This window comes from Chlamydomonas reinhardtii, chromosome 3 (assembly GCF_000002595.2).
Source record: "Chlamydomonas reinhardtii strain CC-503 cw92 mt+ chromosome 3, whole genome shotgun sequence".
Taxonomy (NCBI): Eukaryota; Viridiplantae; Chlorophyta; class Chlorophyceae; order Chlamydomonadales; family Chlamydomonadaceae; genus Chlamydomonas; species Chlamydomonas reinhardtii.
Genome location: NC_057006.1, coordinates 8,183,923 through 8,209,447, shown reverse-complemented (window position 1 = coordinate 8,209,447; position 25,525 = coordinate 8,183,923). Strand labels below are relative to the sequence as shown.

At 63.2% G+C, this 25,525-nt stretch overlaps 6 protein-coding genes across 7 annotated transcripts; 4 read left to right on the top strand and 2 right to left on the bottom strand.

The window, feature by feature from the left end:
* Window positions 1–17: 17 nt before the first annotated feature.
* CHLRE_03g199950v5 (uncharacterized protein) lies at window positions 18–4,334 on the bottom strand. The gene is made up of 9 exons (XM_043061325.1): window positions 4,205–4,334; window positions 3,929–4,106; window positions 3,521–3,673; window positions 3,250–3,323; window positions 2,828–2,974; window positions 2,461–2,503; window positions 2,187–2,279; window positions 1,565–2,041; window positions 18–1,395 (listed from the first exon to the last, which is right to left on the bottom strand). Exons 1-9 carry the CDS (start codon window positions 4,246–4,248, stop codon window positions 601–603), a joined length of 2,004 nt encoding a protein of 667 aa, XP_042926587.1. The 5' UTR covers window positions 4,249–4,334; the 3' UTR covers window positions 18–600.
* A 119-nt stretch (window positions 4,335–4,453) lies between these two features.
* On the top strand, window positions 4,454–6,636 carry CHLRE_03g200000v5 (uncharacterized protein). Of its 2 annotated transcripts, XM_001693323.2 has the most exons (5): window positions 4,454–4,792; window positions 4,979–5,098; window positions 5,308–5,462; window positions 5,595–5,919; window positions 6,265–6,636. In XM_001693323.2, the coding sequence occupies exons 1-4, from the start codon at window positions 4,764–4,766 to the stop codon at window positions 5,801–5,803; spliced, it is 513 nt and encodes a 170-aa protein (XP_001693375.1). In that variant the 5' UTR covers window positions 4,454–4,763; the 3' UTR covers window positions 5,804–5,919; window positions 6,265–6,636. The 2 variants fall into 2 exon arrangements, with proteins under 2 accessions (XP_001693375.1, XP_042926586.1); XM_043061326.1 differs by having other exon boundaries at window positions 5,595–6,636.
* A 148-nt stretch (window positions 6,637–6,784) lies between these two features.
* On the top strand, window positions 6,785–9,250 carry CHLRE_03g200050v5 (uncharacterized protein). Its single transcript, XM_001693322.2, has 5 exons — window positions 6,785–6,992; window positions 7,203–7,318; window positions 7,400–7,557; window positions 8,056–8,208; window positions 8,486–9,250. The coding sequence occupies exons 1-5, from the start codon at window positions 6,975–6,977 to the stop codon at window positions 8,539–8,541; spliced, it is 501 nt and encodes a 166-aa protein (XP_001693374.1). The 5' UTR covers window positions 6,785–6,974; the 3' UTR covers window positions 8,542–9,250.
* A 2-nt stretch (window positions 9,251–9,252) lies between these two features.
* Window positions 9,253–13,094, bottom strand: CHLRE_03g200100v5 (uncharacterized protein). The gene is made up of 9 exons (XM_001693181.3): window positions 12,886–13,094; window positions 11,974–12,566; window positions 11,685–11,795; window positions 11,252–11,461; window positions 10,873–10,977; window positions 10,627–10,670; window positions 10,294–10,483; window positions 9,865–10,002; window positions 9,253–9,615 (listed from the first exon to the last, which is right to left on the bottom strand). The coding sequence occupies exons 1-9, from the start codon at window positions 13,016–13,018 to the stop codon at window positions 9,586–9,588; spliced, it is 1,554 nt and encodes a 517-aa protein (XP_001693233.2). The 5' UTR covers window positions 13,019–13,094; the 3' UTR covers window positions 9,253–9,585.
* Window positions 13,095–13,234: 140 nt separating this feature from the next.
* Window positions 13,235–16,350, top strand: CHLRE_03g200150v5 (uncharacterized protein). The gene is made up of 4 exons (XM_001693321.2): window positions 13,235–14,127; window positions 14,412–14,979; window positions 15,149–15,337; window positions 15,583–16,350. Exons 1-4 carry the CDS (start codon window positions 13,493–13,495, stop codon window positions 15,811–15,813), a joined length of 1,623 nt encoding a protein of 540 aa, XP_001693373.2. The 5' UTR covers window positions 13,235–13,492; the 3' UTR covers window positions 15,814–16,350.
* A 314-nt stretch (window positions 16,351–16,664) lies between these two features.
* On the top strand, window positions 16,665–25,368 carry CHLRE_03g200200v5 (uncharacterized protein). The gene is made up of 7 exons (XM_043061327.1): window positions 16,665–17,045; window positions 17,430–17,534; window positions 17,682–17,936; window positions 18,077–18,187; window positions 18,406–18,550; window positions 18,691–18,926; window positions 19,321–25,368. Exons 1-7 carry the CDS (start codon window positions 17,040–17,042, stop codon window positions 23,761–23,763), a joined length of 5,301 nt encoding a protein of 1,766 aa, XP_042926585.1. The 5' UTR covers window positions 16,665–17,039; the 3' UTR covers window positions 23,764–25,368.
* Window positions 25,369–25,525: the final 157 nt, after the last annotated feature.

The following is a 25,525-nucleotide window of genomic DNA, read 5'->3' as shown; positions in this document are numbered from 1 at the left end:
CCGTGCCCCATTTCCGGCGCTCTTGAAGCTTACACCACGCCGCTCGCATCATCAGTTCGTTCTCTCGCTCCTCCAAGTCATTACTTCGGCCTGAGCCCAGGCACCGATCCCTCATTGTTAATCCCTTGCCCTGAATCACGCAGGAAGGGGGTGCGGCGCCCGCACACCCCGTCTTACCATGCCTCATGAATCTAGTCCTCTCATCCCCGACAGGCGAGCCGCTAAACCGGCCCTACCGGATAGAAGGGCATGTGCGCATCATCCTGCCATTATCCGTGCACAACCAGCGTCTACTGCTGTGCCGCCTACCAAGCCTCATGTTGACCAGGGTAGCGCGATGCGCCTCCGCAGCCCATGCAAAGTCCATACCGGGGCTTGCAGCACCAGACTTCTTGATTTCCTGCTCAGTTGGCTAAAGCTACCGTACCTAGCAGATGCATCAAGTCGATAGCCACTACTACGCTTCGTGTTCCTTGTCCTACGCACGCCACGTTTGCATTGCTTTCGCCAAGCGCTGCACCCCGCACCACCCCATTGTGATCTGTCATAAACCTCGTTAAGTCAGGGACAGGAACCCCTGCAACAAATTGCGCGTGCACCTTACCACGGGTTGTGGTGCCCGCCATGGTATGCATCCATGTGCGGGTCGTTGTGCGGGTTGTGGTGCGGCTGCCCATGCTGCTGCTGGTTGTGCCCCTGCTGTTGCTGCTGGTGCTGCTGCTGGTGCTGTTGTTGCTGTTGCCCCGCGTTGTAGTTCGGGTTCGGGTGGTGCTGGTGGTGCCCCTGCGCCTGCTGGTACTGGTGCTGCTGCTGCTGCTGCTGCTGCTGCTGCTGGTGCCCCTGGCCCTGGCCCTGCATCCCCTGGCCGTGCAATCCCTGGCCCTGGCCGTGCCCCTGCTGCTGGTGCGGGTCCATGCCGTGCATCGGCGCGGGCACGTGGCCGTGATGGCCACCAGCGCCGCCGCCCTGCTGCACGTGCGGCTGCTGCTGCCAGTGGTCCCCGCCGCCGCTGCCGTGGGCACCGCCGTGCTGAGGCTGCTGCTGGTGGCCGCCATGGCCGCCGCCGTTGTGGCCGCCGCCGCCGCCGCCGTGCTGTTGTTGGTGCTCCTGGTACTGGTAGCGGTTCCCATGCGGGTCGTGATGCGGATAGTTGTTGCCGCCGCCGTGGCTGCCCCCGCCGCCACCTCCATGGTAGTTGGGATCATGGTGGCCGCTACCGCCGGCGCCGTGGTTGGCGCCGCCACCGTGGTAGTTGGGGTCGTGGTGGGTGCCCCCGTGCTGCTGGCCGTGGGGGTTGTGGTGGCCGCCGTGGTTGCCGGCTCCGTGCTCGCCGCCCTCATGGAAGCCCTCATCCGCGTTCCAGTCGCCGTGGCTGTCGCGGAGCCAGTACTGGTCCTGTGCAAGCAGGGCGGCAGTGCGTCAGGTCATGCGGCACTCCAGCTGGCATCCAGTGCTGCGGCCCAAGCCACCTTGGTGCGAACCCTTTGCCCGCGTAACCCACTCCAGCACGGACCGCGCCTCCCCCGCCCCAAGCAAGGGCAAAGTCACGCCCCCCAGCACGGACCATGGGGTCGTAGCTGTCGTAGTGGCCGTGGTAGTGGTCGTAGTTGTGGTGACCGTAGTGGTCGTCGGCGTGCGCGTGGTCGTCGTGGAAGTCCGCGTGGTAGATGTCGTGGTGGTGCGCGCCCGTCGGCGTCGGCGCCGAATGGTCGCCGCTACCACCGCCAGCGCCGACGTCGCCGCCAGTGATGCCCGCCCCGGCCGCGCCTCCTGCCGCGCCTCCGACTGCGCCTCCGATCGCGCCTCCGACCGCGCCTCCGGCCGCGCCTCCGACCGCGCCTCCGACCGCGCCTCCGACCGCACCTCCGGCCGCGCCGCCCGGCTGACCGGCCGAGTGTTCAAGGCCCACCTTGCCCTGCGTCATCTGCACCACCGACTCGCGGATCTTGGACGCCTGCGTCAGCGGCAGGTCGCTGCCGGGCACGGTGCCCGGCGTCGGCGAGGGCGTCGGCACAACCGGCAGCGGGTCGAAGTGGTGCGCCTGCGCAGATTCAGGCAGCCGGGCGGGTTCAGGCTCAGGCAAGGCACGATTATTCATACATCAAGCTAAACGATGCGCGCGGATCATGCTGGGTTCGCCCGGCCCAACACCGCCCAGACACCAACCCGACAAACCCCTCGCGCACCTGGTGGGCGGGCACCTGCACGCCGATGTGGCCGAAGTCCGTCTCCGGCCGGATCTTGGGCTCCGCCTCCGGAAGCGGCGCCTCGGGGAAGCCCTGCGGGCGTGTTGCGGCGTCGGTCGTGAGATTGGCGGGCTACGCACAGTAGGCTCGTCCCCTTCTCGCATCAACCACTACCGGCCGATTTGGCCGGAAGTTGTTTGTGTAGCGGACGCACCCAGCCGCCCGGAGGCTGAGCTGCGACGGTGTGTTTGGGGTGCACACTGTGCGGACTCACCTTAGCGGTCTCGTTCCGGACCTTGGCAATCTCGTCGATGCACCTGTCAGGCCACGGGCACCCGTGTCAACCTTCACACGTCTGTGCAACGAGCCCAGTCCGCAATGGCATCCCTGGAACCCCGCCCATTGGGGCGCAGTTCGGCAGATTTTCATTCAGACTGTAATGTGATATCCCGTGCTCCTCCTGCACCTGCTCCCACACATGTGATGTTGGACAAGATGCCTGCGACACTCTCAAGCAGCCCCCGCCGTGCCCTACACCGCCTCCCTGCAGCAGCAGCATCCCGCTGCCCGCCCCTGACCCTCCACCCTGACCCTCTACCCTGCCCATGCCGCCTCCCTCTACGGCCCACGGCGCCACTCACTTCTTGTACTGGCTGTGCAGGTCCTTCTCGTACTGCACCCACGTGTTGGCCAGCTTGTGCCAGTCCTCCTCGCGGACAGTGTGCATGTGCTCCATCTGGGTCGTCTTCTTCTCCAGCGCGTCAATGACACCGTCTGTTCGGATCAGCCTGTTTGCGCCGCACGCGTGGTCGGGGCGTGTGATGCACGGCAGAGCAGGCTTCGACGCCTAGGGTATGCACAGCTAGCGCCCGCCCGACCCGTCAACAACACCATGCAAGGCTGTGCGGCCGTGGCACCACGGCGATAGCTCAGCTGCGGGCGTCGGCGCAAGCTCCTGACCTTGCTGCGGGGTGCTGCCATGGCGCAGCCACGACAGCGAAACTCACGAGGCGGAGGCATCCAACGGAGCCCCCCCTTGTCCCTGGCCTGCTGGCCTACTCACTCTCGCCGCAGGTCCTCCACCATTTTGGAGAGCTCCGCCTCACGGCCGCTACGGTGCTGCTCCAGCACATTCCGCTGCGGTGGTAGTGTCACACGATTATGCCGAAGGGCACGCGCCAAATTGCCTGACGTTATTCAAGGCGACATAAGCCGGCATTCCCAACGCGGCACACATGGCAGGGGTGGGGCGTTGACAATCCTCCGATCCATAAACTAGCGCTTGTCCTCCATTTGACGCGCGCTGACGTCCCACGCGCGCAACAGCCTCCCACCTCGTTTATGTGCTGCTGCAACGACTGCTCCTTAGTTGCTAGTTCCGCGTCCTTCCGCTGCAACTGGCTAGAGACCTCCGTCAGCCGGCGCTGGGTGTGCCCGTGCGTGGCCTCCAAGTGTTCGTACTCCGCATTGCGGGATGCGAACTTGCCCTGTAGGTTCCGGGGGTTGGGTGTGTGGGCGCCTCGCACATCACCCAGTGCCTATGAAGTACTGCCGTTGGCCTTCAAGCCCTGTCCCCGGCCCTGTGCCCTGTGCCCTGTCCCCGGCCCTGTGCTGGAGGAGCGCTGCCCTGGCACCCAGCACATCCCGCGCACGACTGCCGCCCCGAGCGCAAGCGCCGACCCACGCCTGGCCACCCTGTCCCAGCGTGTCCACGCGCCACCGAACCCGGCAGACTCGCCCACCTTCAGCCCGTTGAATTCAGACCGCAGGCTGTCAAGCTCCTTTGAAAGGGCATCACGCGCGCGAAGGGCGCTGGACGCGCTCGTGCGGCTATGCAGCGCGAATCCTAGCGCTGCAAGCGCGAGGAGCGCTGCAACTCCCGCAAACGCAAGAGTCGGGTTGGGAGCCGGCTTTCGTCTCCTGCGCAGATCACACGCGTTCGCGTCGGCGGTGCAGTGCGCGCTATAGAAGATCGCGAAGCGACGCATGGCAACTTCTTCTCAAACACGCGTACTCACCCATAAAGGCTCCCATGCGAGCCACCGCTCGTGTAAGGCAACATACTGGCGTGCGACGCGAACTATGCTACGCTTTTCTGGCGCAGTAGCAACGTTATCGCGACATTTGTGTGTTCACGCAGCTATTGAGAAGATATTAACTGCGCAACAAAATGTGTTCGCGCGTCACAAGAACATTCGTCAGATTGAGGTCTGGCGGTCATGTCGCATGCGGAGCTACGGTAACCCTAAACAGTAAACAAGGTTGTCCCTTCAGTACAACACACTATAGTAGCACTGTAATATCTTGTTTGCTGGAGCTGTAGGGGCCAGCAGGACCAGAAGTTTGCGAATCGTTGTTTCTGCACGCGGGCTTCTCCTGACGCAACATCTGCTGCATGTTTGCAAGTCATACTTAAGCTTACTCACTCATTACTGGCAGCACGCGGTCTGCTCGGGAGCGTCGTTGGGGCGTCCCCCAGCCCGTGCTTCACCATCGGGTGACCTGACACGCTTGTCCTTCAGGGTCACTGTAGAGCTATCGTTATTACTGGCGTACACCCAGCGGACAGCGGCATAGATGGCTGGTGTGGACCCGTACGTCGCCCGGTGAGTGCCCCATAGGCACATACCCTTGCGTACCCGTGCCTGCTGCCAGCACCTTCCTAAGCTCCTCACACAGCATCAGGCCGACTAGCATGCGTATAGCATCCACCTGGTCACTTTCTGGACAGCAATGGGCCATATTAGGATATTTCTTTACGCTGTGATACCTGATTACGGTTTCTTTCGCAGGCTATGGTTCGAGAGCGTGGACGCAGACAACTCTGGCTTACTGGACGCCAAGGAGTTGCGGCAAGCGCTCGAGATTGGCGGGCTCGGCTACAGCTTACAGCAGGCCCACCAGTTTGTCCGGTGAGAGGGTTGACGTGAACTACAGTGATCGTTCTCGAGGCTGGCCGTAAGGTCACACCCAGGGGCGGTACGCTGCTTCCCAGGCCGCCCCATACGGCGACACATGTACCGCTTTGCGAACGGGGCTGCGGCGCATGTGCACACATGCCATTCCGCTGCACTGCTTGGAATCCCCATGGCGTGTGCGTGCTGACCTCTTCTTGTTGCAGGGCGTTTGACTCCAAGGGTAATCACAAGCTCAACGTGAACGAATTCGTGGAGCTACACCGCTTCCTGTCAGCAGTCACGGACGCGTTCACGGCAGTGGCCAAGGGCAGCAAGACCATTACCGCTGCGGACGCGCCGCAGGTGCTTGCGCGGTTAGGTAAGTCGCCGGGAATGACTCAGCGATGCACACAGCGGATTGGTACTCGAAACCAGGGAAAGCATTCGTTGCCTCTGTTATAACCGTTAACTTTGGCCAACATCCCAGCCCACGCCTTCCCCTGTAACACAGGCTACACCCTCGACCCCCACGCCCTCAATGCGGTGCTGCTGCGCCATGACACGGACGTGAGCGGCACCTTCGCGCGCGATGACTTCCTGCGCATCTCCTTGTTCCTACACACGGCGCGCCGCGGCTTCACAGCCTTTGACGCGCAGCGCACCGGCAAGGTTGACCTCACCTTCAACCAGCTCGTGTACTGCGCCTCCTACCTGGCATAGCATCACCCTAAATTGTGAAGCTGGCCGGCGCTGTGTTGCGTGAGGCCGGCTGAGTTGCAGTGTACATAGAGGATGGTGATGGCTGTTGAGGTTTCTGGGCAGGCTTATTGCAGCAGGTGAGACTGAAGATGGGGCTATCCTTTAATCAATCATTTAATTGTACCTGAGGAATGGTAGAGTGCCTTATAGTGACAGGTACATGCTGCAAGGACAGTGTGAGCCCAGGGAGGACGCTCCGGGAGCCGCGCCTGAAGGATAAAAGGGAAGAAGGGAACATTGCCGGACAGGTTGCCAGAGTGCCCAGCGGATGCTAGGGCAGTGGAGGAGCGCCAGGCACACACGTACGGGGTAGATTAATTCTGTTTCCATCTCATGTAACGCGGTCCAGTGGGCAGATGGACGCACCCCTTCCGCCACGTCATCCACAACATCCGCCACGTCAATCCCAACATCCCTCGCAGGGGCGAGGCGGCGGCGACCAACAAGGCCAAGCCCCTGGCCCCTGTCACGAAGAAAACAAGAGGCAAGAAGAAGGAGCCTGGACCGGAGTAGATGCGGAGCTTTGGAGCTGTGGAGCTGCGTGTGTTAGTGATGGAGGTTGGCTGCTCTAGAGCTTGGAGCTTCGTGGGTGGGCGTGGAGCTTTGGAGCTGTGGAGCTGCGTGTGTTAGTGATGGAGGTTGGCTGCTCTAGAGCTTGGAGCTGTGTCAACGTGTGACTGTCAACGTGCACTCGGAGCTGGTCTGGTCCCCCAAAGTAGCTGCCAGACCCTGCTTTCAGCCTTTCAGAAGCCGCGGGGAGTGCCGGGACTGAGTAACTGGTACACGTTCCCTTACGCGTCAGCTTTCCATGTACTTAGACGGGGTGGCTGGGGTATGGGATACAGCGCTACGACCCACTCTTCGGCCACCTCCGGCTGCTGGCGCCTTCCACTCCTGCTCGCCAACACCATGCACGGGCATGTTTCAGCTTCTAGTTCTCGGGCAGATAATGGCTGTGTTATACATAGACATTTGAAAACAGCTTAAACTACACATACACTCTACGTCTCGCTGTTGAGCGTTCTCTGAGTTTCACCACCGAGACCAGCCGTTTTTGGTACACCGGCTTGCTCCGCCTCCGCTTCTGTATTAGACTATCGCAAAGGGAGCTTGAACCCAGCAGCGGCCAACCATGGCCAACATCCAACAAGTGAGCGGGTTGGCCGGAGTTTCAGTGTGCCCGAAGACGAAGGATGGTGTTGCCGGCAGAATGCTGGGGCTTGCCTTCATTTAAGCTCTAGGGATCCAGCAAAATGGGGTTTGGCGTGTTGGAGTGGTGAGCGAGGGCATTGACTGAGTGCTTCCGCGACTGCTGTTCACTGGGCGCCTTTCTTTTTGTGCTTCTGGCATCCACGTTCAGTGGTTTGCTAGCATTGACATAGACAGGAGTGGCGAGCTGGACGTCAAGGAGCTGCAGCGGGCCCTCTCAATGGGCAACCTGCACTTCGGCATTTCAGACGTGGACCAGATGATTAGGTGGGTAAATGCAGGACCATCCTCACATCCCTGACGGGCGGGCGGGTCGCTAAACACGCCCATCTGTCCTCTTCTCTGCAGAGCTTTCGACACGCGCGGGCGCAGGCGGTTAAGCTTTCCCGAGTTTCAGCGCTTGCACGAGTTCCTGGTTAACATTCAGAACAGCTTCGCGTACTTCGATGCGGATCGCAGCCGGACGCTCCAAACCAACGAGGTGCAGCAGGCCCTCAACCACGCAGGTAGGGTGCCCAGCTGCCGTGCTCGAGCAGCCGCTGGAACCAACGATGCGGCCGCCAGGGCGTGTTATAGTGTCAAATGTCATGCGGGGGTGTCTGTGACGCAGTTCTCGGGCGGCTGTCATGGGGCCGGGGCAGCAAGTCAGGGGCAAGGTGGCTGCTAGAGGTGTGCAAGTGCAATTGCCCGAAAAAGGAGGTCACAGTGGGGTGAATCTTAACGGGCCCGTTACATCACGGCATGTTCCTTAGCACGCAGGACGTGAGGTGCCCGGGGCGTCACCTGCCCTGCTGCTGCCTCTCCGCTGACGTCATTCTCCGCGCACCTGCTCCCAAAATCAACCGCGCTCTCCGCTCCGCTACAAACGCATGCCCTCCATGCTCCTGCGCCGCACCTACACACGCGTTCTGTGTTTGCGTGTCTCCCATTTTCCGCTGTACCACGCTATGCTGCTGCTACCTCTGACCGCCCTCGGCCCGCCGCCCTCTGCCCCCGCTCCTCAGGCTTCCGGCTGGACCCGCCCGTGCTTGCGGCCATGATGTCGCGGCACGACCCCGACAACTCGGGCACCCTGTCGCTGGACGAGTACATCCGCATGTGCCTGTTCCTGCAGTCCTGCGTGCGCACCTTCACGGCCTTCGACCAGCAGCGGACAGGTGGGCGCTGGGCAGGCGCGGCGGGGCGGGGGCAGGGCGGGGGCAGGGCGCGGGTTGGCAAAAGGACGCGGGTCGGGCATAGGGCCGCGGGAGGCGGGATTGGTAGGAACGCCTCAGCGGGGAGGCACAGGTAATGGCGATGAACGCAAGTAGTTGCGGGATAGACCATTGCACGCGGGCAGGGCTTCGGGCCTTCCAGCGGACTCCGTGTTGTGGCACTGGTGGTGCTGTCAATGGGCTGATGGAGCTCAACACGATCCTGTCGGCATGTGCGCAGGCAAGATCACCCTTGACTTCAACCAGTGGGTGTACGCCGCGTCCCACGTGGCCTAAGGCCGCTCGCGGCCTGAGCTGGGCGTCAGGCGGAACACACCGCGTCGGTGGAGCTGGGAAGCCGCCGGCGAGAGGGGTTGGGGAAGGAGGGAGCACAAGGACTGCATTGAGAGCGTGAGGAGCTGTTGACATCGCACGGCATGCCAACCGTTTGCCCGTGCGCACTCGTTTGTGAGGGTTTGAAGCAGAGCGTGATACCAGGCATGGGCGCATTGGATTGCCTGTGCGAGGTTGGGTCGCAACTTGTTTGATTGGCGTCCGGAACATGCTGGTACGGCGTGCGGGCCTTCGGCCTTGGCGCTGTTGTGTATCCGGCGCTCTCTTTGTTTCGTGGGCTGTCACTTTCCTTTGATCAAGATCGGGTGCTGTCAGAGCTCGGTCCAGCACAAGCACCTTGGCGTGTCGAGAGCTACACCTGCCACGGTATAGCTTGCTTGTCTAGGTGACACAAGAGGATTCGATTTTGTCGTGTACGGTGTACTCTTTGTCTGCCACGTACTGCTGCGTCATACGACGCTGATTTGGGTTTGATTACAGCGACGGGGTACTGGTGCAATGCGCATGGAGTGAGAGGATACGGTAAAGGAACTGCAGAGGTCAGTGTGTAGAACGCCACGCGCTGCGGCCGCGGTGAAGTGACATGTAACATGTGCGCGCATGGCTTCAGGCAACATTGCCGATGGCAAGCTTCCTTCCTGAAGGTAATGGGGTACCCTAAAGCTTTCTGGCAACTGCATCTGTGTCATTGGCCGAAATGTCACTCCTAGTTCATCTTCATTAACCGTATACGGTACATGTATGGGGGCGACATTAACTGCCACGGATGACTGCTGTAGCCCGCACTACATACCATGGGATATGTGATGAACATCGCAACCCCGCCACCTTATTGCACATGCTCATAATTGTACACAACTAAAGCCACCAGCGCGCCCATTAGGCGTTTCCCAACAGCACACATGCGACAGGCATGCATTTTCGATGGGCACCACAGCACCACACTGCTGGCCTCCCTTTGTTGCCTAGGTGGCATCTTCACGGTGCTCACTCGTCCGGTTGCACAAACAGCGCCGCCTGCAGTCAGATCAAAGGTGGCAGGTTCCGTGGGAAGCAGCCGCAGCTACTCAGCCGCAAACGGCAATTGAAGCGCCAGGGCCTGCGCGGACATGGACCACGCTGCAGGCAACCTCACTCGCTGCACCCCACGGCTGCATCCCCTTCTTACCCTGACCCCGTCCCTCAGCCTCACGCCCCGCAGCCCTGAATCCCGCAGCCCTCCACAGAGCACCCCCGAGCCCCCCCCCTTAAAAAGGCCGCCCGCACCTGCGGCACCAGCCCCAGCTCCGCCAGGCTGACGGGGCCGTGCGCCGCCCGCACGAACACGCGGCGCGGGTAGTTGGCCACCAGGTGGTAGCGGCTGTAGCTGGTGGCGTCCAGGCTGTCCACGTAGTCGAACACGGCCTGGCAGGGCGGGGGAGGTGGGTCCGAGTCGTTTGCGCAACGGTAGGTCCATAAGAACCAAAGTGAGGCTAGGAGTGGTGATGAGCTGCAGAGTGACGGGAGGTGGCGGAGGGCTCGGGGGCAGTCATACCAAGCCCCCTATGAACTCAGGCCCAGTGCTCGTAGCCAGCCCACAGGGTGTTGGGGAGCACGTCGGAGGAGGGAGTTGGGAGGTAGGGAGAGGGTGCCGACTGAGGCTGTGCCCACGCAGCAGACGGTGGCGGGTTTGGTGCAACCCCCGCCGCCACGCACCTGCAGCGTGGCGCCCGCCGGGAAGCCGCGCGAGGTGTTGGTGCCGTCGGGCAGTCGCAGCCGGATGGCAGCGCTGCCCTCAGCACCCGCGGGCGGCTCCGGCAGCAGCGCTGCGCGCGCCGCGTCGCGCCGCCGCTCAATCGCCGCTGCCGCCTCCGCCACCCGCCGCTCTTCCGCCTCAGCCGCCTCCCTGAAAGACAAGTACCGTAGCCAGCTCAGCTTGCGTTTCCTCTGCCAACAGCTCTTCAACTAGTGCTGCGTTGGCCATGTGCCCACGCCATCGCACTCCAAACACACACGATACAGGCCTATACCTGACCTCGGCCTTCTCACCTGGCGGCCCGCTCCTCGTCCGCCCGCTTCCGCTCCTCCTCCTCCTGCGAGATGCGGAACACATGACGTCACGCATGCAAGCATGTTCAGCCAATATTGAGCCCAGGAGGCCCCGCCGACTGTGCACACACACATCGCAAATGCGACCGATGCACTTTCTCCTCCCTCGTCTCCCTGTGCTCTCCACCACAGTCTTCACGGTCCTGCAGCCGCTGCCCGGCCTGCTCTGCCCCCACCCCCGCGCACCTGCCGCTTGCGCTCCTCCGCCCGCTCCGCCTCCCTCGCCCGGTCCGCCGCCAGACTGGCCTCGTACTCGGCATCCTGCTCCACCACCAGCCGCCGGGCGTGCTCCTGCAGGGCGGGGGGCAGGGCAATGTTTCGGAGGGCGGCAGGGCAATGGGTTTTGGCTTGTTACGAGCACACGTGCAAGTACCTTAGCCACTGGTGCTAATCCCAGTCATTCTGCAAAATCTGTGGCTGCAGACGCCAAGTACACCCGTGCATCTACCACCTGCCGGGTCGGCGCCACGCCGCCACACACCCCACTCCTGCCAAACGTGCAATGCAGTTATGCAGCCCAGCGCGCATTGGATTGAACCCTCGGCTCCTCGCCGCCCTGACTCACCCGCTCCTCCACCTCGGCGCGCGCCGCCGCCAGCATCACGCCGTGCTCCATCACCGCGGCACGCAGCAGCACCAGCAGCGCCGCGGGGTCGGCAGCGATGTCCTGACCCGAGGCCGACGCCACCAGCGCCGGCCGGCTGTCGTGTGGCGACAGGCTGAGCAGCGCGATGAAGGGGAAGCGCGTGCAGCCCATCTGTGCCTGCTGGGAGAGCTGCGCACGAGGAGTACGGGCGGGTGGCGGACGGGGGGGTGGGCGGGGGGGCACGTAGGAGAGGGGGACGGCGGGAGCTAGGGTGGCATGGAGGTGAAGCCGCGGGGTACCCGACACGGCACCGAGCCCAACGGCAGTGTCAGCGGCCCATTACTATTTGCCCGGGCAGCAACACGTGCAATGTCAATATCGCAGTGCAACATGTGGGCTGCGCGAGCCTCACAATGAATGCGTCGCTGTAGCTGACGTCGCCGCCCCAGGACACGAAGTGGGTGTTGATGTAGTCAACCGCATCCGGGTTCGTAAGCACCTGGCGGCAGAACTTGTCCGTGTCCTGCGACGGATTACATTCATGGGGTTGGGTTGCATTAATCACTGGGGTGGGGTGGGGCAGGAGTGCTGGTGTTGAGGGCGGCACGAGGGCGTTGCAAACGACACGGGTTTGCGGACGGCACTGCACCCAGCCATTGACCACCTCCAGGGCACCACACCCCAACGATGGTCTCACGCACCTCGTGCTCCGGCGAGTGCAGATACACGAACAGGAAGCGGAACTCCCGCCGCGCCTGCTGGCTAGCCACGCGCCAGCCTGACTCCTGCCAGCGCGGGTGCCGGTCGCCGTAAGCTGATTTGAAGTCGGCCACGAACGCCGCTGCCTGCTCGCTAGGGTCCAGATCCGCGCCGCCGGCCGCCGCCGTCGCGATGGCGGAGACGGCTCCTCGCGCGGCGCGCATCACGGGCGCCGGCAGCACCCGGTCGCCCACGACGGCGGCGGCGTGCAGGCCGTTGACCACCGTGAAGCGCATGATGCGGAAGCCCAGCCCCAGCGCCATGAACGGCACACGCAGCATGAAGCCCAGCAGGCCCAGGGGCGCGGCTAGCGCGGCGGGCGGCCCGGCGACGGCGGCTCCGCCGCCGCCGGCGGCTGCGCCGGGACCGGCTGTGCCGGCCGCACCGGGCGCTTGCGTGCGCAGTGCAGGCGCGCGCGGCCGCGGCGGCAGTGGCCCGGCGAAGGCTGCGGAGCCCGGCCGCGGTTGCGCCGCTGGGGGTGCGTGGAACTGCTGCTGTGTATGGTGCGCGTAGGCGTCACCCATGTCCGAGTTTTCTGTCAGGCGTCAACGGCAACAGTACCGTATGATGCGGGAGTCGGACGACGACGGGGTGATACTGGTGACACGGGTGCAGGGCTGTCGTTGGGGCTAGGCGAACCCCAGACACCGATCCCTACTACTGTTGGGATTTAAGCTGTTGCACATGCATTGGCATCCACCCCATGAGACGCTGGGGCACCGCCAAGAGTCGCTGGCCCAAGGGAAATCGCGATGCAACTCTCTCGGGGTTGTCACAGAGCAATCCCGCCCAAAGTCCCATGTATGTAGCTCCAAAAGCATCATCTTGTGCTCCGAAATCACTGAGAGCCTTACCGAGGGCCATTTGCAGTGCCAGTTCCAGGTTGCCTCCCGCTGCTTCCAGTAGAAAACGCGCCTGCACCTCATCACAGTGCGCCATCATCTGCAGTCTACTAACTGCGAGCTCGTCCGGTGGAGCGTCAGCCATTTCTCCCCAGGGTTTGCGCTTGCCACGAAGGCGTTTCTACAAGGTCAAAGCCTAGGCCCCCGAATCTGTTGTAATGTTTTTCTTGTCTGCTCCGAGTGCAAATGCTCCTTTGGCTGGCGGAAGCGAGGCAGTCCCCGCATGATGAACGCATTACTGCGATCAGAACTGTTCGGCGCCATTTGTTGTTGAGCACTCTTTAAGCGCTGTGTGCGTACACTAACATAGCCTTGAACGGAAGAACTACACGACGCCTGAAGCAAGTTGCTTCAGCTCCGAACTTTCGAGGACAGCTGCTGGCCAAAGCTCGCAGTCAACACACGTTGTTTCAACCAGTGCCACTATAAGCAAGGTGTCTAGGAACCTAATATCGTAGGACAGCCGAGCGTGTACGCGTCTGCTCATCTAATAGTTCAGCGACGGGCCGCGGCCACCTCGCAGTGGTCTCTCCGCGCACAGCTTCACCAGCCGGGTCGGATGGCCACGGACGCTGAGGCAGCCGTGGACGGCGCGGATGTGCCGTCGACGCTGCCCGTCGCGACCGCCGCGGGCGACAGCGCGCAGGTGCCGACTTCGCCGGGCGGCGGGGCCTCCACCGCGGCCGCTGTCGTCCTAGACAAGCTCGCCTCACTCGACGTGGCCCGTCGCGCAGAGCGCGAGCGCCGGCGCGAGGAGTCGCGGGCCGCAGCGGACCCGCGCGAGTCCATCACAAAGTTCCTATGCAGCTTCGCCGCGCGCCAGCATTCCATCGAGGATGCCATCCAGCGCATGCTCCAGCAGCAACAACAGCAGCAGCCCGGGACCAGCACCACCACCACCACTACAGCCTCGGCCTCGGCGCCCTCCACATCCGCAGCTGATGACAACACGGCAGCAGAAGCGGTCGCAAATGCGGACGCTGCGGCGCGGCGGGTGTTGGACGTGTCCTCCGCCTCGCCCGAGTTGGTGGCGTCGTCACTCGAGATGCTGGGTGCGGAGGTGTTGGCACTGGAGCAGTCGGCGGCGGCGGCGTCTTACTATCTGCCAGCCTACGACCAGAAGCAGTGCGCGGGCAGCGTGGCGGCGCTGCGGGCGGCGATCGAGGGCGCGCGGACGACGCTGGCGCCGCGCAAGTGGGTCTGGGGGCTGGATGACGACGCAGGCGCAGGCACGGCCGTGGGGGCGCAGGCACGGGCGGAGGCACGGGCACGGGTGCGGGCACAGGCGCGGGAGAAGGACTGGATGGGTGTGTGGGGGGGGGCGGGCGCAGGCACGGTGGCGGGGCATTGAGACACAGCAGAATGCCCACGGTTAGCATGGCATGATAGATGGGCCAAGCCAAGCGCGCGGACTGGTGCTGTGGGCTGGTTGCTCAGTTGGGCCCATGCCGATTATGGTGTATATTTGCATGCTGCAGGAAGTTTGCTTTCGGCAGCAAGAAGGTGACCAAGGTGCGCGGCGAGGAGATTAGCTCCGCGGCCGCTACCACTTCCGCTACTGCGGCAGCCTCGGCTGCGGACGCCGCCGCGTACGCAGCAGCGCCCGTCTTCACGCACTCAGCGGCAGGGCCCTCGGCATCCACATCCGGTGCCGCTGCTTCCGGTGCCAGCGCCGGCGGCGTCAACGGCACTGGCGCCAGCACGAGCGGCACCGGCGCTGCTGATGCTGAAGCCGCGTTGGCGGGCCTCGTTGTATCGGAGCAGGATCGCGCGTTGGTTGCTCGCGGCCGCGGCGTCATGGGCTTGACCGACCAAGTGATTGTCGTTAGCCAAGCACAGCTCGAGGCGGAAGGCGGCGGCGGTGGCGTGGGTGGCGGCGATTACGTGCTGCTAGGCTTGACGCGGTGCACGGTGGTGTTGCTGGGGCGGCTGCGGGCGCTGCGCGCGGCGGGGCTGCGCGGCTGCACTGTGGTGGCGGGGCCGGTGACGGGGGCGTGCTTCCTGGACGACGTGCGCGACTGCACACTGGCGCTGGCCACATACCAGGTGGGTGGGGTGCATATTACAAACCCGACTAGACTAAGACTGGGATGTGGGCTGGACAGGGGCCATGTCCCTAGCTCACCACAGTCCCTGAGACCCCTACGATATTTACCCCCACCAGCTGCAGAACCTCCCCCTTCTGCCCTTTCCTCCATCCTATGCACGTGTGCAGGTCCGCATTCACCGCGCGCACGCCACGGACCTGTTCCTGCGCGTGCGCTCCAAGCCCATCATCGAGCACTCGGCCGGCATCCGCGTGGCACCCTGGCCAGCGCTGCTGCCGGGCCCCGAGGCCCAGCCGCGGCTGGCGGAGCTGCTGGGGCGGCACATGCTGGGCGAGGAGACGGGGTGCTGGCAGCAGGTGCGGAGGCAGCGGAGGTGGAGAAGATGGGGCGGGGAGGTGACGGGTGCAGGCGAGGGCGGTGGTGTCCTTGGATGGGATGTGGAGCGTGTAGGCCCGCAGGGTGCGCCAGACAGCAGGGCCAGGGGTTCGCCGATGTCCGGTACATGGCAAAATGCAGTAGTGTGTCTAGTGCTGCCAAATGCTCTAAAACATTTACTGCCAAGTCGCCAACGTTCTGTTCTGCGTAATGCACTCCCGCGCAGGTGGAAGACTTCGGCTGGATCAAGGCGGTTCAGTCGCCCCACTGGTGCGTGATGCCGGAGGAGGGCCGGCCAGTGGCCAAATTCAACATCCCGGCTGGTGTGTGGGCCGACAGCTCGGCAGGGGCTGTGCAGGAGCGCGCAGGCCCGCTTGCGGCAGTTGCAGCAACAGAAGCGACGGCGTTGGGGGCGAGCGCGACGGAGCAGGGCTTGGGAGCGGACGACGAGCTTTGAGGTTTCCTGTGTTGGGGTGAGCTGTGCGCTGCATAGGGCTGCGCGAGAGGGGTCGTTGCAAGCGTGGCTAGACAGGATTGCAGCGTGCGTTGTTGTGGGGTATATGCAAGAAGAGCGGGTGAAATCAGGGGAGAATCTCCCCTGGGGGAAATGAGTGAGTGCCGATCGCGTGGGTTGACACATTTTGCACCTGTGTGCACTTTAGGGAGCCGCGCATCTAGAAGTAGACGAAGGTAAACCCGTACTCTTGCGCACGTGAGGGCGCGATGGGATAGGGTAAGGGGCAGGTTGGCGTAGTCCCGTAGTGTGCAGCGTATTTCCAGACCAGTGTCCCAGACCCCAACAGTCAGCAATCAAGTTGCAACGTCAGGGCATGAGCGTGCGGCTGGTACGTAGGACGCCTACTTGCTGTACCGAGGCGTCGCTGGCAGGCCATTAGTTTGCTAACGCGCATTCCTCACGCTCTGGGCGCCTGGCTAGGCGTCAGGCGATAGCGCAAGACACACACCGCAACGGCACACTCGTGAAGCAGAGTCCCAGCAGCCACACTCGTGAAGCAGAGTCCCAGCCCTTCCCAGCCCACCCAGGCGCACCTGCGCTCTCGCACTCGAGGGCATGGAAATCCGCATCAAGAGCCCTTGTGATTGGGTGGCAGGAGAAGAGGGGTGGAGATCAATGGGGTACTACCCAGTAATGAAGGGGGGGTCTTTTGAAGTTGCTGCGGGTCGGAACCCGCCAGCGCAGCAGACCCGCTGGTTGCAGTCAGTATGCGGCTCTAAGCGCCACCGCGTGCATTTACGTCTGTGGCTTGTGTGCAGCAGTCATAAGTATTATACTGTACAACATTTTGTCCACCTTGCGACTGGTCGGGGTCGGCGAAGGCGAACAGGTCGCGAAGTTTGCCATGACAAACCAACACAGGTGGGTCTTCGGCTGTCAAGACACTCCCTTAAAAGCATAAACCGGCAAATAAATTTTCATAGCGCTATTGCATCCACACTTGCAGCCCCAGGAAGCGCAAGCGCGATAACATCGCAGGGCTGACTCACAATAGTTCCCAGTCGCCTTCTGGCTATGTGCGGCGTGACGTATGTATAATCAAAGCTTACTTTCATGCATTGCTTAAGCGTTCCATGGAATAAAAATACACGGTCGCTGCACGCCCGCGCGAAGGCGACACTTAATACAGCGGCGCGGGAGCTCGGGAAAAGGGACATTCCAGGCAAATGCAGGTGAGTCACAGTGTATCGAGCCTCACAAGGAACGGGGCGCACGCGGCTGACGCGGTTCTGCGGCATTTCGGCAGAATTGCGGGCCACAGAGCTTGCGTCCCTTGCGGGCGATGAATGTTGCATAGCTGCATGTCGAAGGTTGCCATGACGATAAAAAAAAGCGCGTGACTCTCTAGTAATAGCTCGGGCGGTTGGGCGTGCCTGGCCCCACGACACGCCGCTTCCACAGTCCACGGCTTCCGTCCACTGCGGTTTGTGTTTGGCGACGCTTGCCTTGATCGCATAAGCATTGCTGGTCAAGAAATAAGGACTTGGCATGTATACACGGTTGGCCGCTTGACCCTTACGGCGCCTCCCTGATGGCCCTGTCCCCCGGCCCGCCAGAGGTACACCTACGTGAGCACCCTCGGGGAGGGTGCGTACGGCACCGTATGGCGCTGCACCGACAACGAGACCGGGCAGGAGGTTGCAGTCAAGGCCCTCAAGAAGGTAGGCACTTGCCTGGTCGCCGGATTGGCTCACTTTCGGGCTGGGGCCTCACGGCGGTGCCGCGAGTTCATGTACGGGGTGTAATCCTGACCCGTACTGCGCTAACACGTGGAACGCCCACGCACACCGTCACACACGCGCACGCAGGCGCACGAGGATGCACTGATTATGCGTCTTGCGGTGCGGGAGGTCAAAGTGCTGCGCAAGCTGGCGCACCCCAATTGCGTCAAGCTACTCGATGCCTTCAAATCTAAAACCGGGCGTGTGTACATGGTGTTCGAGTTCGTTGGCCCCTCCGCACACGACATGCTGGATGCACACCCGGAGGGCTTGCCGCGCGACGCGCTAAAGCTGGTGTGCTGGCAGCTGCTGAGGGCGGCAGCCTACCTGCACCAGGAAAAGGTGAGCGAGCAGACATGTTGCCGTGGCCAGCCACGTACAGCCGCCCATTCATGGAAATGCGTAAATGCCGCCCATTCAGCAATCCCACAACCAACCAAGCAAGCAACGCGCACCCACGTAACCCCCTGCCCGCCTTGCAGCTGTTGCACCGCGACATCAAACCTGCCAATGTGCTGGTGGACACACGCACGGGGGTGGTGCGGCTGTGCGACTTCGGCTTCGCGCGGCCCTGCAACAGCAGCGCCAAAGAGGTACGTGGCGAGCGCGCCGCGTGCATGCATGTGGCGTGTGTCTCTGTGTATGCGAATGAGCAAGCTTGTGCGTGTATGCTGCATTTATGCCTGTTGGAGCAAGGCGCGAGGGCCCCTGCCTCGCCTGCAAACGCAGCATGACCTACAAACTTGCCCACGTGGCGGTTTGCCCCCATCAACTTAATCAACTTAACCAGTGTCCACACATGTGTGTGCAGGCGGAGCAGTGCACGAGCTATGTTGTCACTCGCTGGTACCGCGCGCCGGAGGTGCTGGTGGCCGCGCCCTACGGCCCTGCCTCGGACGTGTGGAGCATTGGCTGTACCATGGCGGAGCTCGCCACCGGGCGACCCCTGTTCGTGGGTGAGTCAACCCCATGGCTGCGTAGCGTGCCTGCCTGCAGAGCAACACCAACCTATGCGGCCAAGTCGTCACACGCGTTAGTTTATCAACAGACTCCTCCCTTTCCTGCCTGTGCTGCTGTGCTGCCTCCACCAACACAGGCTCTTCCACCGCCGACCAGCTCCGCCGCATCATGCGCTGTCTTGGCCCACTTTCGCCGCCGCACATGTCCCGCATCGCCTCCGACCCCCGGCTCGCGAACGTGCAGCTGCCTGACCCGCACCTGACGCTGCGGCAGCGGCTGCCGGAGGTGGAGCCGCGGCTGCTGGCGCTCATCTACTGCTGCCTGCAGCCCGACCCGCAGCTGCGGCCCACTGCGGCGGAGCTGTTGCAGATGGTGAGGCGCCCTGAGGGACAGGAATACAGGAAGACAGGAACCGGAATAACCAGTGTGGTAGAGGTCCGGGGTCCGGGGTCCGGGGTCCGGGGTCCGGGGTCCGGGGTCCGGGGAGCACACACGCAATGGGCTGGGTCGCTGTAAACCCTGGAAACCCGTCCGAGCCCGTGTCGTCCTCGTGCTTTACTCGCTCAGATTCAATCACTCCTCTGGTTCAAATTCAGCTGCACCTAGCTAGTTTCGAAACCAGGAGGACCGGTGGCAGGCTAGGGGTGCCCCTGTTGACCGGAGGTTATTGCAAGCGGCATCTCAAAATTGTCAATGCTGGGTGCTGATTTGGTGCTTTCCACTCTTCCTCGCTTGACCCATTCTCCCACATGCGATTTGCCTGCAGCCGTACTTCTCGGACGTGCACAAGCTGGCTCAGTTCTCGGACGCGATGCGCCCGTGGCTGCCGCCGCCGGCGGCGGCTACTGCCAGCATCAGTCAGCATGAGGTCATGAGTGATCCCGCCGGCAGTAGCAGCCACCAGGCCGGCAGTAGCAGCCACCAGGCAGGCAGTAGCAGGTGTAACGCCAGCAGCAGCCAGGACCGGGGAGAAGCGATGGCGCTAAGAAAGCGCGCACTGGAGGCGACCGGGCCAACCGGCGGCGCCAGCAGCGTGGCAAGCTCATCGGCGGGTACCCCGGGAGCCGCCGCAGCCAGCATCAGCGGCACGGGGCAGCCGCAGACGCACGTGCCACATAGCACAGCCGTAGATCGCCCTGTGTCGGCGCTTGCAGCCAAGGCTGCACGACGCAGTTGTGAAGCCGCCGTCTACTCCGACAACACGGCGACACAGGCGCTGACAGCAGCGCCGCAGACGGGTGCCGGGGCAGCCACGCCTGCAGGTGCTGCATGGGCGGTGCAGCAGCAGCTGCCGTCGCTGAGCGCGGCCGGGGCAGCCCACATGGTGGCGACATCCGTGGGACCGTCACGGCGGCGGAAATCAGCGTGCACCCCGTTCGCCCACGCGGCCATTGCGGCGGCTGTAGCGGTGGGTGGGGCGTCGGACGCCGCGTCCACATCAGCCGTGCCGATGGACGTGTGCGCTGAGGAGGTCGCCCCTGCTACAGCGCCGCCTGCCGCGGCGTCAACGACACGTACAGCAGCTGTAGCAGCTGTAACGGCAGGCAGCGCCTTTCAGCCCCGGCCGCCGCCGGCTGTAGCACCACCAGCATCATCGGCTGCTGTTCAGTTCATCAGCAGCTTGCAGGCCGAGGCCGCCGCAGCCACATTTGGCCCTGTGCAGCAGCGTCGCCGGCCGGGCCGACACCATTCCATGTCGTTCTACGAGCAGTCGCTGCAAGCCAGCCGGCTCGGACAGCAGCAGCCTGGGTTGACGGCAGCGGCACAGCACCCGTTCCCGCAGCATCAGGCAGCAGGATCGCTTCCGGCGAGCGGCGTCCAATCAGGGCCGTCTGTGGACTTGAAGCCGCGGGGCCGCCGTGGCAGCACGGACCTGTGGCGTGTCAAGGCCGGCGCAGACATTGCGGAGGCGGCGGCGGAGGCGGATACGGGTCATGGATCCGACGCCGCTGCTGATGGCCCTGTCGGAACGCCGCTGGCTGCATCGGCGGCGCTGCTGGCGACCGCGATGAGTGACGGCGGCTCCCTCAGCCGCAGGCTGCTGCTGACCTCGCCCATGGGTGCAGGCGAGGTGGCTGCTGACGCCGCCGCCGCCGCTCACTCCCCGCTGCGGGCCTCCCGGGGTTCGATTTCGGCACTCGGCACCGCGCGTAGCAGCTGTGCCGCCGCCAACGCCGCCATTGCCGGCGGGACCGAGGCGGCAGTAGCCTCCGGCGGCTCGAGCTGCTGTGCAGCGGGAGCACCGGCAGCAGCTGTCGCCGGGCCTGCTGCGAAGGTTGAGGTGCTGACCGCAATGGATGGGCAGCAACAGCGCAACGCCCCGCAGCAGCCACCCTCTCGGACGCCGGCTGCTGTCCCCACGCAGCAGCCCTCCGCGCCTTCCGCTGTAGGCGCAACCACCAATGCCATCTCCACCGCCTCCGCTGCCGCTGGTGCTGGCAGGGTAGGCGGGGCCAGCGCCAACTGCAGCCGCAACCTGCAAGGCCGTGCCAACATGGAAGCCAGTTGGAGCCTGCTCACGACATCCATTAGCGAGCACGTGGGCGCATCTGCTGATGCTCTTGCGACTGGTCCAGATGCCGCTGCAGCTGCCAGCGGCAGCCAGCAAAACGTTGGTGGCAATGGGAGCGCTATTGCGCTGATGAACCTTGGACTGCTGGCATCGCGCTCGCCGTCCCCCACACATCGCCGCGGCCGTCGCAACAACGCTGACGCGGCGCGGCGTGTGCGTGCCGGAGACCCGGACGCAGTAGGCAGCGGTGCAAGTGCAGGTGCAATGATAGACTCAAGCGGCGGCAGCAACTGCCATGGCGGCCTGGAGCCAGCCGACGGCTCCTCGGCGGCGGCGCCGGCGTATTTGCAGCTGTCTCTGGATACCGTAGTCGCAGGGCAGCTCGCTTCAGGCAGTGCCGAAGACAGCGCTGGGATGCTGTTGGGTGGTGGTGGCGGTGGTTGTGCTGGTAGAGGTGCGCGCACGGCCGCGATGATGGCCGCCGCAGTGAAATCAGCCGCGGCTGCGGCCGCTGCTGGCCGCCGCTCGCAGGCCTCCACCATCAACGGTGGCGGCGCAAGCTGCTTCGCGCACCTGAGCACGCACGGCTCCCTGCTGCCGTCGCCGACTGCTGAAGCACCTGCCGCTGATGAGCGAGCCTCAGCAGTTGCCTCCGCGTCCCGCCACGACCGCTCCTCAGGCTACGGCCGTGTGGCCATGCAGCAGCAGCTGGGGCGGCAGCAGCAGAGCAGCGGCGTTGCGCGCCGCCCGCCCCTCGCCCTGTTGCTCAGCACAGCGGGCTCGACCGGCGGCGGCTGCGGCGGCCTCATGACCACAATGGACTATTGGGAGGAGATTATGACACCCGTAGGGGCGCCCTCCATACACTCCTCGCTGCGCAGCGGCCTCCTGCCCCACGTGAGACCGCAGCAGCCGCTGAACGCAGCCCAGCAGCAGCAGCTGCAGAAGCAGCGCAGCAGCCGCAGCAGCTTCCTTGCCTTCCGGGCTGCCTTCCCGGCAAGCGGCGGCGGCGGCAGTAGCAGCTGCACCTCAGTGGTCCCGGTGTCGTGTGCAGCCACAGGCGCTGGCGGCAATAGCGAGTACAGCAGACTACTGACAGCAGAGAGCGGTGGTGTTCCAGCCTCGGTTATGGTCACGGCCACGCACGGTGGCATAGCTACAGCCGGCAGCACCAGGGCGGCTGTAGCATCCCTTGATCGCGCTTCCAGCAGCTACATCCACCGCCTGAGCAACGGCGGCGGCGGACTGGATCCGGTACTTGAGCACGTCGTGAACGCGCTCAACCGAGCCGCCAGCGTCACGGGTGACAGCCCGCTCACCTCCCATTCGCGGTCGCACAAGAGGATAGCACACGCCACCAGTTCTGCAAGCTGCCGCAGTGCCCCAGGCAGGTCCAGCGTGCACACGTGTGGCGGCGGTGGCCTTAAATCATCGCGGATTTCAACGGTGGATGAAGCCGAGGAGGTCAGCTGCGGGAACACCGTCCGCGCTGCCGCGGCGGTGGCGGCGCTGCGTGGGAGCAACAGCTCGGAAGCTGCTGACGCGGCGCATGGAGGTGACGGCAACGACTACGAGGGCCCAGTTGACGTCTGCACGCTTGATGCGGGACCTGCTAGCCTGCACGGCGCAACCGCAGCAGCCAACGCAACAGGGTTTAGCAGCGTGTGTCGGTCGGGCCTGCTGCTGGATCCCACGGCCGCCGCCGGCAGCACGCCACCGCTCATGCGGATGATCGCCGGCCCGAGCTCTTCACCCTCGTCGTCGCTGCTGCCGATGCCAGAAGCGATGGTGTCGCCTACGGGCACGTCTGGCGCCTTCCTGCGTCGCCACCACAACCGGCTCGTGCACTGCGCCTCCAACAACACGGCCACCTCTAACCTCGAACGCTCCTCCACCAACCCTGCTGGCAGAATGACGCCTGGCGGGCAGAAGGATTGCATCCGGGACGCATTTGCGGCCGGCTCGCCGTTTGGCGCTCTGGTCGCTTCGGCCACCGGGGAGCTGGTGATAGCAGCCGGCGAATCGAGCAACTCGAGCAAGTCACTGTTTGGCCTGAACCGGCGCGCCAAAGTAGCTGCGGAGGTTACGCCTGGAGGTGCAGGTGGCAGTAGTATTGCACGTACGGAGGCTCACCAGCAGCAGCAGGCGCTAGCTCACCCAATGTCAGCTCTGGGTGTGTGGCCGGTGTCTAGGCATCACACCGCGATCTCGGAAGGGCAGAGCGAGGGACGGACATCAGACACGGGCCACACAGGAGCGGGCAGCCGCGGCGTTGCTATGGCCGGACACAGGCTCCTTGCGGCGGCTGTGCACAACCACCAGCTACAGCCGTCTGCTGCTACTGCAGGTGCGGTGCTTCTGCCAGCAGCAGCTACTGCAGCAGCCAGCAGAAGCGCGGCGCTGCCGCTGGTTGTTGCAGCCGCGCCTGATTCGGCTGCAGCTCGACAGCCCGCCGCCAGGGCTGTTCCCGACACCATGGCAAACTATGGCAGTCGCAGCAGTGCGCCAAGCGGCCTGCGGGGCCTGTGGAAGTGCGCCAGTGGTGATGTCGCACAAACGAGCGGAGGCGGGAGCAAGCAGAACGCAGAAGGCTGGCATGGGCAGGCAGTCACGGTGCCTCACGGCGGCGGGGGCTTGAAGAAGGCCCTTGCTCGAATGGTGAAAGCGGTCAAGAACGGCCTTTCTTCGGGTCCATAACTATTATTTGCGCGCAGTGTCACCACTGTGTGATTACGTGAAGAATGGGCCCGAGCACCTTGGAAGCTTGTGGAGATGCCCGTGGTGAGGCATGGTGGCCACGCCAGGCCAAGGCTTCTCTTGATTACATTAAATTGGTTGTGTGGGCGATGGCTATTATGGGGGAGGGGGCGAAGGGAACCTAGTGCGGGGACTCGTTGATGCGCACGTCGGACGCATGTACGGCATCAGTGGACGCACGCCATCAACATACAAATCCCAATCAAACGGTTCACGCGCAGAGCTTGCAGCAATGCCAATGCGCCTTTGGAAGGGGCAAACCTTGGGGCAAACGCTTCAGCGCGGCACCCAACTAATTCAGAACCTTTTGTCTATTTTAATTTACTTGCGGGACAGGGCACGGGGGCAGGGTCACACTTTTTACGCATACTTGTGTATGCGGTGTACCCATGTTTTGGCACGGAGGCGCGGCACGTGCAAGCGCAGCACGTGAGCACGTAGTACTGTTTTTTGCGCGGCACGAGCACGCGGTCACCTTGTTTGTAGATGCAACAGCGCGGCGCTTTTATGCTTCCGGCGTTGAGGAAGCGCCAAGGCACGCTTATGACTTCACAGATGGGTAATACTCAGCAGTGGTCTACGCCGGCCACCAGAGGCCACAGGCGGCCATGGACACAGAGAGGTAGACGACGTTTATGGCCAGGCTGTTTGGTCTCTTAATGTCGGCAGGTTGAAGCGAGTCGGCTTGGACCGCAGACCGCATGTCCCGTGGGGCTGTTGAAGTTTAGGATTGTAGGGTTGGGGCTCGGAATGTCACCTGCCATAGATTGTGACTTTGAAATCTCGTATCAGACGTTGCAGGACTATTTGATGAGCACTCGTCAATAAAATGAGCAGCCGCGTACTAGAGGGTCAAGGTTATCTGCGCTCTTATCCTTAAGTGTGCGCGGGGTTATGGTATTGTGGGCCTTCATCTTTGCTTGGGATTTGGGTGCACGCGTTGGTCTGGCGATACCTAAGTCCTAACAGTATTGCGTGGGCGGAGCAATTGAATTCGATTGGATTGATGACAGGGGGGTTCAGACGGCCGTCGGGCAAGGACGGGCGCGCACACACTCTTGGCTCCGAGTCCTGCCACTGTCCACACACATTATTCACATCACATGGTGGGTCAGTTTTGGTGATGCCCTGATCATGGCATGATTGATCTTGCTTCTTCGCCCTAGATGAGCTTCAGAGTCCGTAGCAGAGTCGGCGGAGACAAGAGCAGGCTGGTATGAGTCAGCGGAGACGAGAGCAGAGCTTGTACCGTAGCAGAGAGGGCGGAGACAAGAACGGTGGCTTAACCAAATATTAATACGTGATAGTCAGCGGAGACAAGGATTGGCCCATGACGCTGTGACATTGCGTGAGGGCAAAGCGTGGCGCAGGGAGGTGCCGAGGTGGCACACGGTCGCCCAATCGCCCGTCCACTTTGTGATCCGGGCATCCCAAATATGGCAGTCGGCGTTCGGTATTCGGTATGACCTGCAGTCGGGACCTGCGCTTGGTCTGCGACCTGAGATGCCCTGAGGTGCCTGGGTCCTTTAATTGTTGTTTGCCTCGTTACCTTGGTGGTTGCATGAGTGGGCAGGGAATGGACGGGACTTGTGGGCAGTGCAAGCATCTGCGAGACGCCAGGCCAGCCATGTACCGCCTCATCCACGTTCCGGTAGTTGCAGGATGTGCACAGCGCCCCCCCCCACACACACACACTTGAATG